The sequence below is a fragment of the Sturnira hondurensis genome, unplaced genomic scaffold, assembly GCF_014824575.4.
Source record: "Sturnira hondurensis isolate 20B ecotype Veracruz unplaced genomic scaffold, ASM1482457v3 Scaffold0006849, whole genome shotgun sequence".
Taxonomy (NCBI): Eukaryota; Metazoa; Chordata; class Mammalia; order Chiroptera; family Phyllostomidae; genus Sturnira; species Sturnira hondurensis.
The window spans coordinates 1,627,188-1,651,300 of record NW_028079480.1 but is presented as its reverse complement, the minus strand read 5'-3'; the positions used below and the strand labels follow the sequence as shown (position 1 = coordinate 1,651,300).

Here is a 24,113-nt window from a genome sequence, read left to right as displayed (position 1 = left end):
TAATGTCCTCAAGTTTCATGTTGTAGCCTGTGTCTGAATTTACTTACTTTTTCAGGCTGACTAATAAGAGTCCATCGTTTGTAGTAGGTACACACCACATTTTGTCACTCTGTCCATCTGTTAGTGGAAACTGGGGCTGCTTCCTCCTTGTGGCTGCTGTGAACAGTGCTGCCATGAACACAGGTGTGCAAATATATCTTCGAGGCCCGGCTTTCAATTCGTTTGAGTGTATACCCAGAGGTGGCAGTGCAAGACCATATGGTAATGTCTATTTTTAATTAATGTTTAATTTTTTTGAGGAACTTCCATATTGTTTCCACAGAGGCTGCATCATTTACATTCCCACCAACAGTGCACAAGGGTTCCGATTTCTCTCCACCCCCCACGAACATTGGTTATTTTAATGATTTATCCATTTATTTGAAAGCAAGCATTCACTGAGCATCCACTCCACCAAGGCTCTATACTTGGCAGAAACCATACTTGGCAGAAACCATGGCTGCCAAGATGTTAAGTCTCAGTCTCTCTGCTCTCAGGAACTCAGAGCACAATGGGGGAAACGATCACATTCAAGAGATAGATTTACATGTGAGCTGACAGCCCTGGCAGGATAGCTCAGTTGGTTAAAACAGTGCCCCGATACACCAAAGTTGAGAGTTTGATCCCTGGTCAGGGCACGTACCAGAATCAGCCAGTGAATGTATAAAAAGCGGAGGAGTTACTTTGGGTAGGCCTCACAAAGCCCTGACATTCAAGCTGGATATTAACAGGTGAGTGGGAGGAGGTCAGGTGGAGGGGAAGGGCTTTCTAAGCTGAAAGCACTTAGTAGCCAGCATCCAAGATGGCCTGCAGGGTGGCCCCAGGTGGTCATGCTCTTTTTGTATACTCCTCCCATTATGCAGTGGGACATGGGACATTGAATGGGTCTGACTCATGAAACCAATAGGATTTTGTGAAAATGACAGTGTGACTTCTGAGGATGTATCTCAGAAGACCTGTGGCTGCCTGCCTTGCACCCTCTTGGACCTCTTGTTTTGGGGGAAGTCAAGCACCATGTCACGAAGACACCCCCCAGATGCCTCTGGAGAGTCCTAAGTGAGCAGGAACTACAACCTCTTGCCCGCCAGTCAGCATGAGAGCACCAACATCGGCTCGCCTGCACTGTGAGAAGGCCATCATGGAGGACAGACTTCAGCCCTGCCGGACATCTGACCTAACTGCCTGAAGTTCCTGAACCAAAGCTGCCCACCAAATCTCTTGTGATTTTCCTGACCAAAACCAACCAAAAGCCAAAACTCAGTGTGAGATAATATATATTTACTATTGTGTGGAGCCACTAAATTTTGAAATAAGTTTGACACAGCAAGTGATGACTAATACAGCAAGAAGTGTTAAAAGATCTGGTATACAGGCAGACCTTGGAGATGTTTAAGGTTCAATCTCAGACCACCGCAATAAAGCGGGTTGTAATTTTTTTTTGCTGGTGGAGGGTCTTGCTTTCAGTGTATTAAAAAAATCTGTTAAACGCAAAAAAGCTAAGCACAACGGTATGCCTGTACTGTGAAACGTCGTGACAGACCACAGTCAGGAGCTTGGAGTTTAGAGATGCTTTTGAAACGCCAAGTCTGTGTAAGAGTGCGCAAGGGAGCCATCTGGTGGAGGAAGGTGTGCTTAGCTACTCCCTTCGCTTCCCACTCCTTTTTCTCTAGCTTGTTTTACTCAGTGTTTCCCTCTAGAATTTCTCCAAGAGCCACAGTGAGGTTTACTATCAATATGCGGGCCCTGTACCCTGTCACTTATAAATGCCAAGGCTGACCTCTGAAAAATGTCAATTTAAGGTATCAATTATCATCTTCTACTATTTTATTTTCTCCCTTAGTTTCTTCCACCTACCCAGGGAAAAGCATCAGTGGCACCAGGGTTCGAGGCAAAGAACGGAGACTCAGAGTGCTGGAGGAGCTAAGAGAACTTGATTATGAAAAATCAGAGTCAGACCTCGGAAAGCTGGCCAGTTTCTAACTACCAGGGAGCCTTTGCTCAGTGATGTTGGTTGTGACTGTTGTTCCTTTCTGGCTTAAAAAAAAAAACCCTCATCCTAGGACATGCTTATTGATATTCGGGAGAGGGGAATAAAGGGAGAAAGAGAGGGAGAGAAACACCATCATGAGAGAGGAACATCCATCTGTGTCACTGTGCCCAGAACCTGGGACCAAACCCACAACCTAGTCATGTGCCCTGACCAGGAATCAAACCCATCACCTTTCAGTTTATGGGATGATACTCCAATCAACTGAGCCACACCAGCCAGGGTTCATCCTGGTTTTTGGAGGCTTCTTGTATCTTCTCATTTTTACCTCCCCAGCCCCTGCCAATTGTCTAAGAGTTCTTGAATAATATCCCTCAATTCCATTGCTGCCAGAAGAGAGAACAAATAATACCACTAATCACAGTCAGCCTGAGGCCAGAGGTCCAGAGAGACCCAAGGAGGAGAAACTGAAATTTACCTTTGGAGTAAATTACTGAGGGTAGTATTGCAGGTAGTTAAGCTACTGAAGAAAAAAATTCGTCTTCTCTACTTCCTCTAGACCCATCCTAAAGAGAAGAGGCAGAGTCCAGCCGACAAGCCTGGGCCAGCTACAAAGCCAAACCCATTTCTTTAACAAGTAGGGATGTTTTTTAATATAGTTGGTGGTATACAGTAGCCTTCCTTATCCGCTGTTTTACTTTCTACTGTTTCACTTATGCTGAGTCAACCACGGTCCAATAAATTAAATGAAAAATTACAGAAATAACCCTGACTGGTGTGGCTCATTTGGTTGAGCATTGTCCCAAAAGGCAAGGGGTCTCCGGTTCAATTCCTGGTCAGGGTGCATGCCTGAATTACGGGGTGGTCCCTGTTGGGGTGTGTGTGAGAGACAACTGATCGATGTTTCCCTCTCTTTCTCTCTCCTTCTCCTCTCTCAGGAAATAAATAAATAAAATAAAATAAATTACAGAAATAAACAATTCATAAGTTCTAAATTGTGTGCTGTTCTAAGTAGTGTGATGAGATCTTGTGCTGTTTTGCTGTTTCCTGCCAGGGTGGGACTCATCCCTTTGCCCCGTGTGTCCACACTGCATATGCTGCTGGCCCATTGGTCACTTAGCCATCTTGGTTATCAGATCAACTGTCGTGGTATCAAAGTGCTTGTGTTCACCTTGTTTTATTTACTAATGGCCCTAAAATGTAAGAATAATGATGCTGGTGATTCAAAAATGTCAACAAGAAGCTGTAAAATGCTTTCTTTAAATGAAAAGGTGAGTGCAATACAATAAGATAATTTTTGAGAGAGACCACATTCACCTTACTTTTATTATATTGCTATAATAGTTCTATTTTATTATTAGATATTATTGTTAACCTCTTACTTTGCCTAATTTATAAATGACACTTTATCATAAGTAGGTATGTATAGGAAAGAAAAACAGTATATGTAAGTTTTGGTACTATCTGCTGGGGCTTCAAGCATCCACTAGGGGTCTTGGAACAGATCCCCCCTTCACCCCCTGTAAGGGGGACTACTCCATGTGGGATTTTCTGTCTGTCCACATTCTGGCTGTTGGGAGGGGGAAATGATTGCTTCCAGCTGGGGCAAGCAGGGAAGGGGTAGATATTTGACTCCTGCTTAGATGAATGGATTGGATTTGGACCAAAGCAGGAGGGAACGGTATTCTTCCCCAATTTCACAGCACAAACAAAGCAATGCCCAAACAATGGAGGGGTTTAGTTGGCTAAAGTTAAGAGACTCTTGAAGGGGAGTGGCTGGGAATGAAGCCAGTAAATTAAGACTAAGATGGGTGGTGCTATGACTGGGTGCACCAGTCAGTTGACACATACAGTTCAAATCAAGCTTCCAGATGCATGTTGGCTGAGTGACATCGATGAAGTTCTTTAACATGCCTCTGATTTCTCAACCGTCGTAAGTGGAGATAATCATGATAGGGTTGTTGGAGGAGGGGTAGCTAAGATACTGTCTGTAGAGAGCTTAGTCCAGTGCCTGGTGGCAGGTAAACCCTCAGGAAGTGTTAGCATTATTACTAATGCAAAGCCATCAGGTGTGTGCTTTAAGGGCGATTCACTGGCCAACACGGTGAGACGTGGACTGAGTTGAGAAAGGCTCGCACAAGCACCTGTGCGCAATATGCTCAGGAAACAGTGAATGGAATTGTGCACTCTACTAGGCCTCCGAGGTACACAGGTTTCTGCCTTTCATGGGTTCAGGGTGCCCAGGACGGGGAGGTAAGTGCCAAAGTTGGGGGAAGAGGATGCAGACGTAAATTGTTCAGTTTAGCGTCTTTCCAACTGTTCCCTGATGGAGTCTTTCAGAACGAGGCCGAGGCAGTGTGGTCCGGAAGCGTCTGCTTTCAGGACTCAGCAGGACTTTGCAAACCTTGTGGCGCAGAGGGAAGCGCAGCCAGGGCCCCGCGGCGGAGGGAAACGCGCGCAGGCGCAGTAATGGCGAGAGCGGTTACCTGTGCTGGAGCGGGCGGAGCTAAACGCGGGAGCCGGGCCGGGGGCGGGGCGAGCGCGCTGGCGTCACCGGCACGCCGCCGCAGAGCCCTCGGAGGAAGCGGCGGCGGGGGAGGTGGAGGAGGTTCCCGGACTGGCGGCTTCTGAGTGGCATCCGAGAGAGGCGCGCTGTCGGGGTGGGGCGGGCCTCAGGAAACGCTCCGGGGCCCAGCGGCCCTATCGGTGCCCCCCGGCCGTCCCGGCCCCTCCCTCAACCAACCCAGCGACCGGGTAGGTCGAGGTGCCGCCCCCTCCCTTGTCTTCGCGGACTGTGGGGAGTTGGGGGCAGCCACCTGCTGGCCTGGCGACCTTGGGCGTGGCCTTGCTTGGTCCGGGCCGCGGGGCCCCGTCAGGCTCCGCGGGCTGCCGACTTGGTGGTCCGGGCCCGCCGGTGCGGACCTGCTTCGCCCCCTCCTGCGCTCCTGCCTGGCGCCCGCCCTGGGTCCTTTGGTCCTAACTCGGCCTGCGGGGATTTCTGGCCCTGGGTTGCCCTTTTGTCACCCTCCTCCTCGCTCCCCGCTGTTAGATTGCACCCCATTGCCGGGGACTGATTAATGTTGCTGGGCGCCGAGGTTCCGCCCCCTTGTTTTCTGCTTGACATTTGGGTGGGACTTTGAAATTAGGCAAGAGCGTTCGAGTTTCCTGTGGTTCTCCTCATCAGAGAAGGGAGATGGGGCGTTGCGGAAGGTGGTGACTGCTCCGTGGGGCGAAAGGGGTGGGTAGTGGGCAAGGATGGTCCGGGAAGTTGTTGGGACCCGAAGGGAGAGGGAAGGGCTGGCGAATGGGGCGGCGCGGGAGGCGCGCTGGGGTCCGGGAGAGCAGGCGGTTCACTCACGCACCGCGCTCACTGCGAGCAGCAGCATTCGCGGATGGAAGACATAGAGTCCTTGACTTGGTGGAGCTCAGAATTAAAAGGATCAGCTTAGGAAGACAGCGGGGAGTGTTACTTTGGTGTGATAAATGCTGTCAGGGTGAGCACATGACCCTGGAACATTGGGAAGGGTCTCCTAGTCGGGACCAGAGGTGTTGGCAAAGACTTCTCCGAGTAAGGGAGGGATATTTAAGGCAAACATCCGAAGAAGTAGGAATCAACCAGAGGAAGAGTGGGAGAAAAATGTTTCAGAACATCAGTTCTTTAGAGACCCCAGGCTATCTCCCTCCAGCAACCAAGTGTGCTTGGTCTTTACAGTTTGTGCTCTTGATGGGTCTGTGGGGGAAAGAACATTCCATGGAGACTCAGAAGAGCAGCGTTTTATATCTGGGTAATGCACTTCAGCTTGCTGAGTGTTATTGTCCTCCTCTGTGAGATGGACATGCTGCCTGTAGCCCGTCTATCTCCGAGGCCGACTGTGGGCACCAGGTGAAACAATGCAAGTAGAAGTGTGGTGGGCCTTGGACGTGTGATGCGAATGTCGGGCATTATTATGGTTGTAGGATGCAGTCCTCGGAGCACGAGGGGTGTGGGTCTGAGGCCAGTCCCAGCGCGATGCCCGAGGCTCCCCTGGAGTCTCCACCTGCCCCTGCCAAGTCTCCGGCGTTTGATCTTTTCAACTTGGTTCTGTCCTACAAGAGGCTGGAGATCTACCTGGAACCCCTGAAGGACGCAGGTGACGGTGTCCGGTACTTGCTCAGGTACAGACTTTGCAGAATTGCTCTGACTTGCTGTCTTCCCGCTCTGTAGTTGGCTGGCCATTTAGGCAGTGGTTGGGCTCTCCCTTCTCCATTGAAAAGAGGTTCTGGGAGGTCCATTCGGCCTCTGGGCTAATTCCAGGCCCACCATGTGTCTCAGGCCCAGCCCAGGAGAGGCAGGCACTGGGAACCATCTGGCCTCTCACCAGGGCTTCTTGGTGGTTGAATAAGCTCATAGGACTGCAAGCTAACCTTGAACGTTGGGCCTTCTATATCTGGAGCAGGCTGTTTTCCCCCATCCAATATTAGCTTAGTTAATATTACAATTGAGCTATAATTTTGAACATAAGTTAAAGAAATAGAAATATCTATGAGGAATCAGGTATCATTTTCACTAATCCTTTAGGATTATGGGTATCAAATTTTTTTGTTCCTATTCTGTTTTGATTTTCATCCATGATTTTCTTTTTTCCTTTCAGCTCATTTTATATCTATGTCAAAGTATTTTAAATTACTGATCTGTGCCATCCCACTCTGTAAATACTTATGTTTATTTCTAAATAAGGAATTTTTTCATAAGCAAATTAACATCATAGTTAATAAAAATTAACAATAATTCTGTGGTATCTTACACCCAATTCATATTCAGATTTCCTCAGATGTCCCAAGAATATCGTTTATAGTTTTGTTTTGTTTTTTTGCCAAATCCAGTTCCAGACCAAGACTATGCATTCTCTGTGGTTACTCTGCCTCTTCAGTCTTTCTCAATCTAAAATGGTTTCTTCTCTTATGACAGTGACTTGCTGAAGAGACTCGGCTCACTGTTCTGGAGAACTTCCTACCTAGATATATCTGGTTGCTTCCTCATGGTGCAACCTGCAAGTTAGTTTTAAAGGTTGGATTAGATTCAAATTAAAAAGAATTTAAAAAAAAGAAATTTAAGTGTTCTTTCTTTAAAAAATCCTAATCTGAGGATATGTTTTTTGATTTTAGAGAGAGAGGAAGAGAGAGAAAGAGAAGAACATTGATCAGTCGCCTCCCTTATGCACCCAACCAGGGATCAAACCCTCAACTAGATATGTGCCCTGACTGAGAATTGAACCTGCAACCTTTTGGTTCATGGGACAATGCTCCAACCAAGTGAGCCATCCAGTCAGGGCAAAGGTTATATGTTCTTTTTTTTTTTAAGATTTTATTCATTTATCTTTAGAGAGGAAGGGAAGGAGAGAAGGAGAGAAACATCAATGTATGGTTGCCTCTCAAGAGTCCCCTGCTGGGAACTGGCCCGCAACCCAGGCATGCGCCATGACCGGGAATTGAACCTCGATCGTATGGTTTGCAGGCCCTCGCTCAATCCACTGAGCTACACCAGCCAGGGCAGGTTATATGTTCTTAATACTGTATCTCAGTGGGAATACATAAAACCTGGTTTTCCTAAAGAGCAGGCATTCTTACCCTGGAGCCTGTGCCGTTGGCTTTAAGGGGTATATGAAGCTCCTGAACCTGAATGGAAAGTTATATGTGGGCACATGTGTATATTTCTAGGGAGAAGCTTCCGATTTTATCATAGTCTCATAAAAGACCTTCAGCCCTCCAAGATGATCAAGAGAGACGGGCAGGAGGTAGAGCAGAGCTGGGTTAGCCTCCAAAGGAGCTCACTGTTGGTTAATCATCCTCACCTTGGCTTGGATGTGGTGGGAATTTTATTTTTAACTTTCTGCTTTCTCTAATTTCTCTTGTTCTTCCCGAAACCCATTTAACTTATGGCGTTATCTCTGGAGATGAGCTGGTCAGTGTTTCAGAGCAGTGTTCGGTACTGTTAGGTCACCGTACTTTTGGTGCGTGGGATAGTGGGTAGTGTGGGTAGTACGAGAGGCTCATTTTATAATCCCACGTAACCAACTCTCAGAAATGAATTTCAGTCCTCTGTAGGAGAGGGGCGGGCTCTGGAGAGCATTGGGCTGTGCTCTTTGATGTTTTCTACTTTGTGTGTAGGTGTACACAGGTGTGAGTGCAGGTGTGTATATGTATGTACATAAATGTGTGTGTGTGTGTCTCTTGCCTTTTTGGGGCAAAACACAAAAGTTAAATATATCCTGCCCTTCTCTTTTTCTGCCACTGGTCTATAAACCTTCTTGGCACTCATGTGTTAGTTATTTTCCTTTTACAAAATTAGAAATCTGAGGATGTGGTGGGACTGATTAAAGCTGGGTGGAGAAGAAGCTGTCATGAGCTACAGTCTCTGTGCCGTGGGGAGGCAGAGCACTGGTCTGTGACAGCAGCTGTCAGATTAGTTTGTGCGTTTGATTGTTCTTTTCTGAGTAAAGAGGATTTGGCTTTGATGAGGGACCTAATCTTGAGCTCTGGTCTGAAGGGTAGGGCTGCAGCAGGTTTTTAAGAGACTTCTTTCTTTTGGGATCAGCTACTCTGTAGGTAGGTCTGTATGTCCAAGGTGTCATTGAGGATGGATAGAATAGGAGAGTATTTAAAATGAAGGGGACTTCAGTGGCTCTGTGGTGCTTTTATTTCTGAAATGGGATTGGCCTTAGACCTGACTTTTAATTTGCTTTTACCCTGGTAGCTGCCACTAGATGGTTTGGAGGCCTAATTAGGGTGGTACAGTTGGAGTGTGTTGAATTTTAAGAGAAAGGCAGAGAGAGGTCATTTCATTCCCTTGCTGTAACTGTTAAGAAATAAAAGCAGCATATAAATTAGTTAACCTCATTTAGTAACTCTGAAATATCCCAATTAGAGCAAAAGAAAAATACATTTAAGTTCTGAATATGTTGATTACCAGCAGCTTACCTGTTTATTTTTCTATATGTTTCTCTCCTCCAATGGCTGACCTTAAATATACCGACGCTGCTCTTTAGACTATAGGTGTCAGAGGCTTGGTGACTACATCTGTGCTCCTTTGTCCCTATTAAATGTCTTTTATCAGGGACTAAGCCGGCAGTGTTTGCTTGTCCTCAGCAGCTGGGGCTCAGCAGTCTTTGGTCTTTCTTCCCTTGTGGGGGCTTCTACCTCGCCCTTGGGTGGTAATGGTGAAAGGTGGGTCTTTGTTTGCTCCAGTCTTCCTGTTTACGTAGGGCATGTTTGCTGAGAGAATGCTACACCCTGGTTTTGTCTTCATTTTTTAATATATTAAAATGTTTTTCTTTTTTCGAATTAATGTATGTTTAAAAGGAACTCTCGAAATTGCAGAAACAAGAAAATCTTGAGCAAAGAGTCTATGTTCTCATGAAATTGTAAAAAACAATGCTATATGTAAATTACATCTCAATAAGGAAATAAAGGAAAATTTTAAAGAAGAATCTTTGTCACTGTCACCTTTCAAAGAGAATAGAACCTTATGGAGCATAGGCTAACTGGTGTTAACTAGGTTTCCTTTGCACGCCCCAGTGCTGGGGGGATGCAACTGTCAACAGGTGGCTGTGGACACCAGCTCAGCACCGACAGGACTCCCCGATTTAGGGCGCAGTGAAGAAGGAAACTGTTCACTGCCAAAGAGCTCAGTTGTGACAGCTGTAAGGTGGCCCTGAGGCCAGTCCCCTCTCTGGCCAGGCAGCTCTGTTGGCCGCCCCCCCCCCCCGCCGTCTGCTGTGCTCTGCCCTGCTTCACCCTGCGCTGGTCTGGTCCGCTCCACACTGGGCCCTGCTGCTCTGGCCTGCATCTGTCTGGTCCACCGTGCTCCAGCAAGACGTCTTCGCGGTTTCAGCTCCAGCCAGGGAAAGACAGTCTTAGGTAGAAAGAGAAAGTGCACTCCTAACTAGGTTTCTTCATAGACAACGTTGTGAATCTTTTTCTCCTTGGAGAAGGTTCTACATCTCTTTTGGTTCTGAGAGGATACCTTTTCTCCCCCCAGGGCCTAATATGTAACTTGAACTCCTCTCCCAGTTGCCTGTCCAAATGAGAGACCCCCTTCTCATTTCTCCTTGACACCCTGAGCTCCAGACCTCCTTCTTTCTCTTTTTTTAAAAAAAGATTTTATTTATTTATTTGTGAGAGAGGAAGGGAGAGAGAAACGAGAGGGAGAGAAACATCAATCAGTTGCCTCTTACAGTTCCCAGCTGGGGACCTGGCATGTGCCCTGACCAGGAATCAAACCGTCAACCTCTCAGTTTGTAGGCTGGCGCTCAACCCACCAAGCCACATGAACCAGGGGGGTCCCCTTGCTCCTGGTTTTCATGACTTACCTGTGCTGGCTCATCTTGCTCTTCCCACCTGGAGGAATGGCTGGCTCCTTTTTGGTGACCAGAATGCTTTGTGTTGTAGGTGGCAGACACCTTTGTGTTCCTTGCTGACCTGCCTGGGCCTCAACGTCTTGTTCCTCACTTTGAATGAGGGTAAGAACTACTTCCAGGGGCTGGGTTTTTCTTCCTTTTTTTTTTTTGTGAGTGAATGAGGGGAAGCAGCAGTCCTGTGTGAAGGAGCCACTGGTCTGGCCCTAGAGTTGGCCTCCCTCAGTGTCTGCAGGATGTCAGAGCACGGGGTCGAGAGGAACAGGCTCTGGGCTAGAATCCTGGCAGGGCTGGCACTGCGACTTAAGACCTTTTCTCACCTCCGAAGGGAGGACAGCAAGTGCTTCCCTCAGAGGGTGGTTGGGGGGTGAGATAGACGCTCTGGGTATAACACTTAGCTCCGTGCCTGACACAGAGTGAGCGGCCAATATATTGCAGTCATTCGAGGTTTTGCTTTCCATGGTGTCAGCCTACTGTGTGCTAGCACAGGGTTTAAAAATATTTTCAAAACCGTTAAATGGAAAATTCCAGAAATAAGCAGTTTGTGAGTTTTAAATTGAGTGCCAATCTGAGTAGCCTGCTGGAGTCTCTTGCCATGCTGCTCTGTCCCTCCCGGGTTGGGAATCGTCCCTTTGTTCAATGTGTCCACAGTGTGCACGCTGCCTGTCACACTCGCAGAGGGCTTCGAGAAAAGCCGAACCCCTCAGGGGAAATGAGCGGAGGATGTGGGCCCGACGGGTCCGAGGAGCTGGGTCCTTCATTCGTGTGTTCGTTCTTCGTTGGACCCACGTTTCCCCAGTGCCTCCTTTGTTTCCTCCGGAGAGACCTGGACCCAGTGGGTTGGAAATAGACCCATTTCACAGGAGGCCTCCCGTTGTTTCTCCGTGGGCTGTTTGCTTGGTTGAAACTCAGATATCATTCCTAGGCTGTTAAGTTCCTCTGATCACGTTTCCAAAGTAAATCGGTTTATGGGACAGACATTTTACGAGCATTTGCTCTGTGCCCAGGACTCTGTTAGCCTGCCTTAGCGCATCAAAGTTTCTTTGGATTTCCTCTCAACCTCACCATTTTTACTTCATAATGGTCTGGGGTGGTTTGAACACCGAAGGAAGGGTTTCCAGTCGGCTGCAGGGGCCCAAAGGTCAGACTGTCAGCCATCGGGGGCCCCCTGGCCAGAGTGTGGGCACGAACCACCAACTCTGTGCTAGTGAAGGTGTCTGATGTTTAAAAACATGGATTTGGTGCTCTGGTGCGACCGCACGGACAGAGTCCCGGCCCTACAGAGTCTGCACTGGTGGACGAGGCGACGTCATACCTGTAATCTGTCACGTGATAAGTTGTGAGGTGGAATGAAGCTGGGGTTCGGGGCTGGAGAGTGACGGGAGACACTGTTTCCTACCGAGCCCTGGAGGGGCTGAGGGAGTGAGCGTGTGGACTTCTGGGCGGGTGAGGCCCCGGACCCTTGCTGCCCGTTTACCTACCCACAGTGGTGTTGGTCCCACAGGTGCGTGGTACTCGGTGGGTGCCCTGGTGATCTCGGTGCCCGCCCTTCTGGGCTATCTGCAGGAGGTCTGCCGGGCACGGCTGCCGGAGTCTGAGCTGATGCGGAGGAAGTATCACAGTGTGAGGCAGGAGGACCTGCAGAGAGTGCGCCTGTCCCGCCCTGAGGCTGTGGCTGAGGTGAAGAGCTTGTGAGTATGGAAGGGGCTGGGGAGGTAGGGGACAGTCACAGTCACGCCTTCGCCACAAGGCGCACCAGGCATTGTGTTAGGCAAGACACTGATGGCATTTCCTTTCATCTCTTAAACAGTCCTGGGAGGTAGCTACTGTTATTATCCTGCATTTGTGGGTGAGGAAAAGGGCTTACGCAGCTGGAGATGGCCGAGCTGGGGTGCGGATCCAGGTCCAGGTGGTTTCACAGCTCGTGTTCTTTTCACTGGAGAGAGAGTTCAGGGTCTTGACTTAGCATGTGCTTGCGTGAGCCACTGCCTGGGTTCTAGTCCCAGCTCTTACATTTATTTACTTGCTATGTAGCGTTGGGCAAGTTGCTCAGCTTTCCTGTGCCTCAGGTTCTTCATCTGTTAAATGAGGTAATAATGGGCTTATCTCATAGGTGGTTGTGAAGATTAAATGAGTATCTGGTACCCAGGAAGTGTTCAGCGAATATCAGTCATTGTCTCTGCACTATGGAGAAACTTCTTAAATGTGACAGTTAATACTTATAAAAATTTTTTTAGTTTAGAGACAGGAAGGGGGGAGAGACGGGAGGGGAGAGAGAGAGAGAAAGAGAAACAGTGATTTGTTGGTCCACTTATTTATGCATTCACTGGTTGATTCTTATATGTGTCTTGACCAGGGATCAAACCTGCAACCTTGGTGTACTGGGGTGCTGTCCTAGACAAGTGAGCTAGCCGGCCAGGGCCACAGAGGAAGCACCTTAAGGCTGTTGAATAATATTAACATAACTTCGGTGGCAGCTGCCATGTAGTAGCCCCCCTGAACTGGGCTTTCCTGACCTACGGCGGGGCCCTCACCCCCCTCCCTCCACAGCGGCGGCATCTGTGGAGCTTTAAAAAAAAGCTATAAACAGAGGCCCGGTGTCCACCTTCCCCCCGAGAATCTGAGTCAGTTTATCTGGAGTACGTCGTGGGTGTCTGGGTTTAAAAAAAGAAAAACACTCTTTACTTTGAAATGATTTTAAGCTAAAGTCAACTGGAATACATACTTTCAATCTTTATTAGGGTATAGATGGCATAATGCTTAATTGTAGTTAGTGAACCCATACATGACTTAGTAAAGTTGTGAAAGTACAAAAACAAAAAAACCAAAAACTTACAAAAGAGTTGTAAGAATGATACAAAGAGCTCTCAAAGGTCCTTTACTCAGATAGAACCATTATTAACACTTTGCTACATTTTGTATCTGTCTCTCCCCACATTTACGTTATCTTTTCTTCCCGAGCCATTTGAAAGTAAGTTGCAATCCCTATACCTTTTTACTCCAGATAACTCAGCGTGTGTTTTCTAAGAACGAGGACATTGTCTTATATAGCCACAGTCCTATAGTCGAAATTAGGAAAATTGACATTGATATCATTAACATTAGTATTATTATCTAATATAGAATTCATAATGAAATGTTAGCAGTTGTATTAATAAGTCCTTTTATGTAAATTTCCCCTTATCCAACCAACTCATGTCATACAGGGCTTACCTACTACTTTCAAATCCAGTGATGGTTGTAAAAGTGATTTTTCTAATTGTCATTGTTAGCTGCATTCTACTATAATTCTTACTTATCCGTATGAACTCAAGATTTTAAAATTTAATTCAAAGTGTTATAATCCATTAGTGTTATTATTTATTTTGTTTCAAATTGTCATAGATTTGGCCAGTAAGGTCTCTTTTGAACTGGCTCCTGTGTTCTTTTGATATGCCCCCATCATTTTTGAGTGCTTCCTTACTTTTATTTATTTTTATTTTTATTTTTTAAGATTTTATTTCTTTTTCTTTAGAGGGGTAGAGAGGAGAGAGGGAGAGAAATATCAATGTATGGTTGCCTTTCTTGGGTCCCCTGCTGGGAACTGGCCTGCAACCCAGGCATGTGCCCTGACTGGGAATCGAACCGCGATACTCTGATTCCCAGGCCCGCAAACCACAGGCCCTCAATCCACTGAGCTACACCAGCCAGGGCTTACTTTTATTTTTTTAAAAAGATATTTATTTATTTATTTATTTTGGGAGAGGGGAAGGGAGGGAGAAGAGAGAGTGAGAAACATCAGAGTACCCTGGCTGGTGTGGCTCACTGGATTAAGCACTGGTTTGTGAACTAAAGGGTCACTGGTTCAATTCCCAGTCAGGGCACATGCCTAGGTTGCAGACCAGATCCGCAGTGGAGGATGTGCAAGAGGCAACCACACATTGATGTTTCTCTTTTTCTTTCTTCCTTCCCCTCTCTCTAAAAATAAGTAAATAAAATCTTTAAAAAAAAGAAAAAAAGAAGCCCTGGGTGGTGTGGCTGAGTGGACTGAGAACCAGACTGTGAACCAAAGAGTCACCAGTTCGATTCCCAGTCAGGGCACATGCCTGGGTTGCAGGCTGGTCCCCTGAAGGCTAACTCCCAACAGGGGACCCATGAAAGGCAACCATACATTGATGTTTCTCTCTGTCTCCTTCCCCTCTAAAGATAAATAAATAAATAAAATTAAAAAAAAAACAACCCACTCCAAGTGAGCCTGCTTTACACACCAGGTGGAGACACACTGACCTATCTACCTCCTGCCATTTATTCTCACATCTCTCGTGTATCTGTGAGGTAGGTACCTTGCTTCTCATTTTATAGAGGAAAACGGCAGCCCAGTTAAGTAAAGGTAAGTAACTGGCCTCAGCAATAGCTAGAAAGAGACCAAAGCAAGGAACCTTTGCCCTGTTTTGTCCACCTCAGCAGGGTTCCACAAAGGGACTGAAATGTATGCACTTTCTCCTGAGCTCTCTGGCCCCTCCAGAGGGTTTGAAGAGACCAGCCATCCCTAGCCAGCTGTGCCTGTGAAGCCCTAGGCTTTGCTGTCCCCCAGCTCTGTCAGGCCCCTTGGGTGAGTGGGGTGGGGTGTGTGGCTCACAGAAGCCCCTTGTGTCTGCAGCTTGATCCAGCTGGAGGCCTTCCTGAGTCGCCTGTGCTGCACCTGTGAGGCTGTCTACCGAGTGCTGCACTGGGAGAACCCCACCGTGTCCTCACAGTGAGTGGCCCCTCCGATCCCGCCACCACTGCCCGGGAGGAATTTGCAAGTTGGGCCTTGGGCAGAGCCAGCTGCCCGCAGCCCAGGGGGAGAAAGGCCCTGCACATAGGCTTGTAGGCGGGAGCGCACTGCTTTTCTGTAGACAGCTGCCTTGTAGATGTGGTAAACATATTTCAGTAATAGAAAAGTAACTCCCGTCCTAATACAGCAGCTGATCTTCTGTTTAGATCAACTGCTAGAGTTCGTCACATGCGTATACACTATCGCTGCGTAGCGTACATGATTCTGTTTGCTTCCCCTCCCCATTACAGATCCTAAATGGTTTTCTGTGCTGCTGCATGGCTTTTGGAATTATTGTAATGCCACATTAATATTGATGGTGAATATACTGGGATTTGTGGAACCATTCTATTATACATTTAGTCAGTTTTTACTTTTATTACTAACCTTAGAGTGAACATTTTTATGGGTTTAGCTCTAATCTTTTGAAAAAAAATTTAGAATAAATTCAAAGGTGAAGTACTGGATCACACGGAAGGAATGTTCTTTAGGCCCTTTATCTGTAGATAATATTCGGTTTGCCCCTGGCATCAAGCCCCGAGCTCGGCACTTCCGGTGTACTTCCCGGAGCTTCCTAGCAGCTCCAGGAGGTGGGCGCCATTTTACGCCTGCTTTACCTGTGAAGGAAGTCACGCTCAGAGACCCAAGGGATTTTCTAACAGCACACAGCGAGAGAAGTGGCAAAGCTGGATTCGCAGCCAAGTTTGTCTTTTTCTAGACTTGAGTCTGGAGACTGAGGAGTGATGGGTGTTGAGCCAGTTTTACAGGGCCTCAGCCACCCTGGCGGCCTCTCCAGGGTCCGGTGTTGGCAACCAGTGACTTGTTGTAAAGCCTGCCTCCTCTCTGCTGTCCGCTTGTTTGGTTAGCAGATCTTGTCAGTTTATGAACTGCACAGAGCTATTTCTTGCCTGACCTCTATGTGGGTGTACTCCAAATTGTTGCCTTACGAAATTCTGACCCGGTGGTTCCTCTCTCCATCCAGGTTCTACGGGGCTCTTTTGGGCACGGTTTGTGTGCTGTATCTGCTGCCGCTGTGCTGGGTCTTTGCCCTTTTAAACAGCACGCTCTTTCTAGGGAATGTGGAGTTCTTCCGAGGTAAGCCCTGGAAAGCCTGAGGGATGGGCTCTTTGTTCATCTGTCTCTGCAGCTGATCGTCTGTTTGCTGTACCTGCCACTAGGGGGCAGCACCACACCAGGAGGGCTCTCCTGGGCTCTGTCTCTCTGAGGTGTTAGTTGGGAAACTGGAGGCTGCTAGACTGCTACCCAAGGGGTCCTTCTGTCTTTCTGAGAGGGGTGGGGGTGCCAAGGGGTGTGGATTTCCCAGTGCTGCCACCTGACTCCCGGGGTGCAGCCCCCTGAAGTTGCTGCCACATCTCTGTGTGATCCCAGAGTCCCCGTCTGCCATCTGGCTTCTGAAGCAGTGAGGCAGTCTGGAGAGCCCCTGAGTCACAGACGCTTAGGCCTCTACGTATGTTTGGCTGGTTGCTATATTCGTTTTCCTTGCTGTGGTCAGGCAGTTAGTGCAGAATCCTTAATTTATTGAGCACTGACCACATTGAATCTCTCTATAGAGATCTTACAGGGTAGGTGGTGGTATCTCCATTTTATGTACGAGGCTTAGGTTAGGTGACCTGTTCAGAATTAGGAGGGTGACTCTTTCCTGCAGCAGGGGGTGGGGCGCTGGAGGAACAGGCAGCCAGCAGCTGAGGTGGATACCCCAAAGCACCACTCATTCCATCCCGTTTCTGCCTTCCACCCCGTTTCTGCCTTCCACCCCACTGCTTTCCCTGGGTAGTGGTGTCTGAGTACAGGGCATCTCTGCAGCGGCGGATGCAACCCACCCAGGAAGAGGGTGCCTTCCAGAGCCCACCGCCCCCAGATGCTGGGGAGAAGGGCGTTCTGCTAGACTGCACGCCTGCGCCCACGCCCACAGAGGTGAGCACCTGCACTGCCCAGGCAGAGCCTGCTGTGGGCAGGTTCCAGCGCCTTCCTGTCACGAGCTGGTGTGTACCCCATAGCTCCTGGGCTGGCCTCATCCCCTCCGGAGTGCTTGATAATTGTAATAATAATAGCCACTCTGTGCTTTACTGAGCAGTTATTGTGCTCTTCCACTTTATAGATATCAGCCCCATGAGGCATATAGGTTATTTCTGACGATGAGGAGGCTGAGGCACAGAGTAGCTGCCGGTGGGCGGTGTGGCCAGGACCCAGACCAGACCCTCAGGCCTGCTGTCCCTCATGGTCTTGGTCCCACTCCTGTCCCTGCTGGGTCAGAGAGTGCCTTTTTCCCAGGGCGTCCTTCTCTCTTGCAGTTGTGCCATTTCCTCTGGGGCAGGAACAGACGTTTTGGGAATCCTGGATACTGGCTCGGGCAGGGGGTCTGTACTTCAGGGGCCAGGGCTGCTCTCCTTCTCTGTCTGTAACGAAGTGTCTCTTCCCAGGACCTCACGCCAGGCAGTGTGGAGGAGGCCGAGGAGGCTGAGCCTGATGAGGAGTTTAAAGATGCGATCGAGGTGGGTGGCCCTTCCCCAGCACCCACTGACCAGGCCAGAAGTTGGGTGGTCCTGGAGCTGTGTGGCTTCTCACATCCTAAGTCTGGAGTTTTGAAATTCTCTTTGTCCACTGAGAAGCTGGAACTTGATCTGAGCTAGATCTCACTGGAGGACAGGGTGCCACTGAACTTCCGCCTGTCCTGCTGCTCATCTGGTGACCTGTCCTGGGTGCCCAGGGCAGGGATGGCTCTGGAAGCCTCTGGGGAATGCCCTGCTGGTGGAGGTGGGTCAGTTACCACCATGGCCGTAGACTGTGGACACGGCACCTTTGATGTGGAGAAGGCCGACTTGGGGGAGGGCACCGCTCTGGGCCCCTGCAGAGTGAGGTCTGAGAGGTGCCCCTTTGCGGGGGCAGGGGTGGGGTGGGGCTGGGGCAAGTGGTTGCAAGGCCACGTGCTAGGTCAGAGCAAGTCAGTCTTTCCGATTGGAAGACAGTGGTTCAGACCGATAGTTTGCAGTGTTTTATTTGGCATATAAACCTTAAACATTTTTTGAGCCAATATTTAAAAACAGAGGATTTCTGTGAAAACTCTGGATTTCATTTTTTTTCCTGAAAAATCAGAAGCTCTGGGTAGCCCGAAGTCTGCAGTGGTCAGTGTAGCTGAGGAGTAACTGTCCCCCTTAGAAAAGTCACATAGTCCCCACCACTCCCTGTCTTTCCTGGTCACTGACTCCTAGTGGCAGTTGTCATTTTGTCACATGTGCACTGTTGTTTTCTTTCAGTAGGAAATCGTTGCTCTTTGTGTTTCCTTGTAAAGGGGGAAACTGAGATATAAGGAGTGGGGTGTGTGAGTTTTCGCCAGGCCTGTGAGTCGTGCCGGGTGCGTTCATTTTCACACCAGCCCGTTCACATAGGCATTTATATTTCCAACTGCTGAGGGGGTTCTCTGAGACTTCAACATGCGAGTGTGGATTCCGAATCTCGGTGGTGGTGGTGGGAGGGCGTTCATACAGCAGGGGCTTTCAAGTGTTTTTCCACAGCCCACAGTAGGGAACACGCGTGGGCCACACCACACTTACGCCTGCACTGTGTGTGAAGTGTCACTGAAATCAGCTTCCTAAAAAATACATCTGTTCTCTTCTAGTAACATAATGATCCACTTGATAAATTTCACCCAGTCTGAAAAAAACAGTACATAGCTTCTCCCAAGCTTATTCGGTGTTGGAATCCTTTACAGGGGCCTCTGTTAGTGTCGCCCTTGGGGACATGCTGAGGACTCCCAGCAGCACCCCAGTGTTGCCTTTCCTTGAGCTGCCCCTCCTGGCGGCTTCCTTCTTGCTATCTGTCTCTGTTTTCTTTTCCCCCCGCGCCTTGGGAGGCAGGAGACCCACTTGGTGGTCCTGGTGAGTCGGAGCCTTGGTGAGGTGGGCAAGGGCTGGGCGGGGGGGCAGGAGGCCGAGCCAGCTGTCCCCGCACCTCGTGGGGTCTGCCGGGTCGGGAGCCCTGCCGCATGGTGGGCAGGACTGGGAGCAGCTGTTCCCGCAGGAGGACGAGGAAGGTGCTCCGTGCCCGGCAGAGGACGAGCTGACCCTGCAGGACAACGGGTTCCTGAGCAAGAACGAAGTACTGCGTAGCAAGGTGTCGCGGCTCACTGAGCGGCTGCGCAAGCGGTACCCCACCAACAACTTCGGTACGGCCAGTGCCCAGGGGTCAGGGCGGGGGGCAGGGCCGAAGCCTGAGAATTGGGGGTGCTGCTGTGGGACGAGAGCGAGGAGTGCAGTGGCGACTATGGGACCCTGGGAAGGTATTAAGCACATAGTGGGATCGTGGAGAGTGAGTGTAGGTTCCTCCTTGTCCCTCTGCCCTCACTGAGCAGGAGTTGTGGGAAGATAAGGAGTTCGGCTCCAGAACCGCGGCCCCTGGACCGTAGAGAGAGGTGTAACCCTGAGACAGGCAGGGGAAGGGGCCACGCGTAGCTGCCAATATAGCTTTGGGGCTTTGTGGGAAGGTGAGGCCTGGGGCCTGCACCTGGCCAGACAGGGTGTCCGGAAGGCACAGCTGTGCTCCCGGAAGCTGGTAGTAAGTCTGGCTAGATCACTGGAGGCCTTTGGGCCCCAAGTTCTGGAAACTTCTTCTGGTAACCTTATCCCTTTTCAAGTTTTTCTAGGGCCCAAGTCAGCTTCCTTCTGGGCCCACAGGGCTCTCTGGTCCCCTGATGGGAACTCCCTCGTGCCTGCTGTGGACCCTGTCTTTTCTGCCCTGGCTCTGTCCCCTGCCTGCGGGGACATGTCGGTGCTGAGCCACAGTCAGTGCTCCTGGGGCAGCCCTTGGGTCTTTCTTGGTCCTTGTCGGAGTTTGCCTTTGTCCCTGGAGCTGGTTGAAGTCGTAGGGCCCTGTGTGGCCTTTGCTTTCCTCCCAGATCTGTTTGCTGCCGTCCTTTCCATCCTCTCCATTCACCCTCGGGCACCCCTTCCTCGGACGACCCACCTTTCCTGTCCCTGGAGCCTGGGTGGGAGGGGAGCACCTGTAGTAGGCCTGCTTGCCTTTAGTGGCCTCTCAGAGAATGATGTGTCCCCTCCTTCCCGTCCTCCATCTCTTCTTACACCCTCCTTGCCTCCTCCCAGCCATTTCCTAACCTGCCATTGACCCCTCTGCCATTGTCTGAAGCTTTGTCATCTTGTCTCTGGGGTGTAGGCACATCTGTCCCCCAGCTCTGTCACACCCTATTGTGCCCGCCATTCCCGGTGCCGGCACCTCTCACCCTAAACGTCTTCTTGGGAGGTGCCTGGTTCCGAGATCCTCTCCAGCAATGTGCAGATGACACAAGGCAGGGGCTGGGGCTTTAGGAGGTGTTTCATTGGCTGTGAGGAGTATTGTAAGGGCACACTTGGGAGGGGGCTGCGTTGGACGGGTTTCACGAGGCCGTTTGGGCTGCCTCCTCTGAGGGATGCCTGCTGTCAGGCGCCGGCCAGCTTGGTGTGGCTTCCCAGGGGCAGATTCTGCTGGGTGCACCGGTCTCGGCGGGACCTGTGGGTGGGGTGTCCGAGCCCCAGGAGGGAACAGGGCTGGCAGCTTTGTATAGTCTGGAGACTCGGTCCCTTCCTTTGTCTCTGGGTCTGGACTCGGCTCCCTTGCTCACTGCTCCCCATCAAGGAGCCTGAGCCAGGCTGGTGTTCTGAGTGTCCCCATTTAGAAGACCCAGGAACGGGTGACTGTTGAAAGAGGCCCAGGCTGGGTCAAGGCTGAGCCGCTGCCTCTTTCTTAGGGAGCTGTACGGGCTGCTCGGCCACCTTCTCAGTGCTGAAGAAGAGGGTAAGTCTTGAGGGGGGCCCAGTGGGTCTCAGTCCTGCCCCACCTGACACCTCCCCAGTCCCTTGGGTGGATCAGTGGGTGCAGAGGAGTGGGGGCTGCTGGGAGTTCCAGGTGCCTGGGCCTAGGGATGCATCTGACACTGACCTTGGCTCATTTCTGCAGCGGAGCTGCAGTAACTGTGGAAACAGCTTCTGCTCCCGGTGCTGCTCCTTCAAGGTGCCCAGGTCTTCCATGGGGGCCACAGGTGCGTGGGGCCAGTGGCTGGGGGTCAGGGTGGTGGGAGGGCTTGGCTGGTTCAGGCCTCCTCTGGGGAGGTGCTGTCCCAAGGAATAGGAGCGAGGGGTCAGTGAGAGGCCAGGGGAACTTGGGGTCCTAGTCTGGCCTGTAGTGGTGTCTCATCCACCACCCTTTAACAAACAAAATACGGAAATACTTGATGCGAGCAAAAGAGTATTTACGCCGTATGCGAATTACAAAGCATAGTGATAAGTGCCCATGATGGCCTCACTGAAGTTAACAGAGAGCAGTGCTGGCCGCACCACCGAGGCTCCCCAGTGCCATGCCTGCCTTCCCCGAGGAGACCAGCACCCTGAGTTTCCTTCTTTTTATTGCCTTGGCAATACTTTTAACAAATAAAGAAGAATGTCTTTTCCTTCTATAAAAGCTATATATACTATACACACTCGTTGTAACCCAAACAAAACATACACGTGAGCAAAAGGCAGGGCGCCAAGGCACCCGAAGGATAAATGCATAAAAAGGAAGCCTGTTTTACATAATTCCTTATTGTGCATTACAGCGAGAAATCAGGGGTTTTTTGTTTCTCCTTCTGGTCATGCAAGTAGCATGTGCTTATACCAGAAGTTTGAGAAATTGCTATGTAGAAAAGGTAGGAAGGGAAAAACAATCCTATGACCTTACCACCCAGAGAAAGCCACTGTTAAAACATTTTGGAAATTTTTCTTCTGGTACTTTATTTAAAAACATTTTTAAGGGTGTCGAGTTGGTGGCAAAGTCATTTCTGATGCATAGAACACCTGGGAGAAGCCTGCTGCCACGGCCACCCCCGAGTCCCTCGTGCCGTATGAAAAGAGGAGTCTCCGAGGCCAGGCTAGCGAGCTGGGCCAGCGAGGGTGGGGCCGGGCAGTGGGTGCTCTGTGGGGCTTTGGGGGCTGAGGAGGTGGCTCTAGTGATTGGGGTCATGAGCCAAAGGGCCCGAGGAAGCGTCTCACCAAGTTCTTCCTCCTTTTCAGCCCCCGAAGCCCAGAGAGAGACTGTGTTTGTGTGTGCCTCGTGTCACCAGACCTTGAGCAAGTGAGAAGAGGGACAGGGTCCAAGCAGGTGCCGGTTCCTGGCCAGCAGTAGACCCCGCTCTCCCTGTCCCTAGCCCCCTGTGGCGTGTGCTGGGCAAATGTGGCCCAAGTGCTAGGTAGGCTTCCCCTTTCTGCCCTCACTGTCTCCAGCCAGGTTTTGCAGCTGTTCCCCACCCCTGCAGGCGGCCATGATGGCTGCTCTCAAACCCCAGAGGGGACAGGAGCCCCTGGAGGGCCTGGCATGTTTGTCTTGCTCTGTCCTAAGTTGTTAGTGGACTCAGGGCTGGGCAGGCAGTATAAGCTAGAGGGCAGCAGAGAGCCATGCCTGGTCTTGATTGGGATCTCTGAGGGTCAGGGCATCTCTCCCAGGCTGGGAATACTCTGAAAATGGAGACGAGAAAGTGGGAAGAGAGATTCTTCCTCCTGCTGGGTACTGGGCCAAGCCCTTTGCCTCTGAGAGTCTGCAGAAGGGCTTGGGAGTGCCATGCCCCAACTGCTGTTCAAATGTCCTTCCGGCACTGGGCTTTCATTATTCCCCACCAGATGGTATGACCTAGGCTAACAAGACCAAAAAGGTTTCTAGAAACAGGGTTCAAGTTCCCAAGTTCCCCCAGGGGAGGGCATGTCTAGGAGGGCCTGGCAGAGCCGGTGTAAAACATAGGGAGCTGCAGCAGCTCAAAGGACCTCAGCCCCACCTTGCAGAGACCTTGACTTGCAGAATCGCAGCCCACGTGCTGCCCTGGTGTTCTCAGCCCTGCTGGGTGGATGCCAGGTACTTGGATCACTTCTGCTTCCCCTGCCCTGTGCCTCGGGCACCCGTCCTTTGGCTCAGAGCCGCATGCCCTCCCCAGCGCCGCATCTCACAGAGTGTGAGACCAGGCGAGCAGAGCAGAGGTCTTGAAACCTTTGACCCTCGGGGGCCTGGGAAGTATATGATCTCACCAGGCTGGGTTGTAGATTCCAGGGCTGTTTTCCAGCAGGACAGTCTCAGTGACAGGAGAAGGCCGTTGGGGTCCCCATCCTCTCTCATTTGCTTCTGTGCTCTCGAGGCACTATGTCTCTAAGCCGTGAGCAGGTCCAGGCACTCATTCCTTCCCCTGGAGCTGCCCTGCCTTTTTGAAGTATTTATTTATTTATTGCATGGTTCCTGGGAACATGTAGCACGAGGAATGGGCTGAGGAAGATGGGCCTTCTCCTGCCCTAGGATACTGCCCCGGAGTACCGAGCCGCCTGGCACTCGGAGCCCATAGGAGCTGGAGATGTTTCCACACCCTAAGGAGAGACCCAGGAGGGAGGTTGGGGAGACAAAGACCATCGTAGGCCAGCTTCCTCGCTGGGCCGACCAGTCTGGCGAGGGCTGGGAAGACAGAGGCCTGCTCCAGGCCACTGAGGTGCAAGTATGCAGGGAACCGGGGAGGCCTGGGTGTACTCCCTTCCTCAGGCTCCTATGTCCTGTTCAGAGATGAGAGTTAAGTACCATGTGCTTTATTTACACTGGAGAGGAACTAAAGGACTTCTGTGTATATGGAGAATTACCAATAAAAAGGCCTCATGCTTCTTATGTTTTCGGCTTGGTCCTTGTGTCCACCTTCTCCCCGAAGCTGGCAAGCTGGATCCCGCCAGTGCCAGCCGAGTATGTGGGCCTGGGCTGTGCCTGCAGGACAGGGCGCCGGTGGGGCAAGGAGGCTCAAGGCTGGGAATGAGCAGGGGTCGGGGGAGGAAACCTGTGCCTGGCACGGCATGGCTCAGTACGTGTTTGTTGGGTTGGCGTGAGGCTCTGT

At 50.4% G+C, this 24,113-nt stretch overlaps 1 protein-coding gene across 2 annotated transcripts; it reads left to right on the top strand.

Annotated features, from left to right (window-relative positions):
- Nucleotides 1-4,601: 4,601 nt before the first annotated feature.
- On the top strand, nt 4,602-23,893 carry ZFYVE27 (zinc finger FYVE-type containing 27). Of its 2 annotated transcripts, XM_037050793.1 has the most exons (13): nt 4,602-4,780; nt 5,984-6,181; nt 10,454-10,524; nt 11,924-12,110; nt 15,059-15,154; nt 16,197-16,309; nt 17,010-17,149; nt 17,656-17,727; nt 19,090-19,110; nt 19,253-19,397; nt 20,973-21,019; nt 21,182-21,263; nt 22,273-23,893. In XM_037050793.1, exons 2-13 carry the CDS (start codon nt 5,985-5,987, stop codon nt 22,335-22,337), a joined length of 1,236 nt encoding a protein of 411 aa, XP_036906688.1. In that variant the 5' UTR covers nt 4,602-4,780; nt 5,984; the 3' UTR covers nt 22,338-23,893. The 2 variants fall into 2 exon arrangements, with proteins under 2 accessions (XP_036906688.1, XP_036906689.1); XM_037050794.1 differs by lacking the exons at nt 4,602-4,780; nt 19,090-19,110.
- The last annotated feature ends 220 nt before the right edge of the window (nt 23,894-24,113 follow it).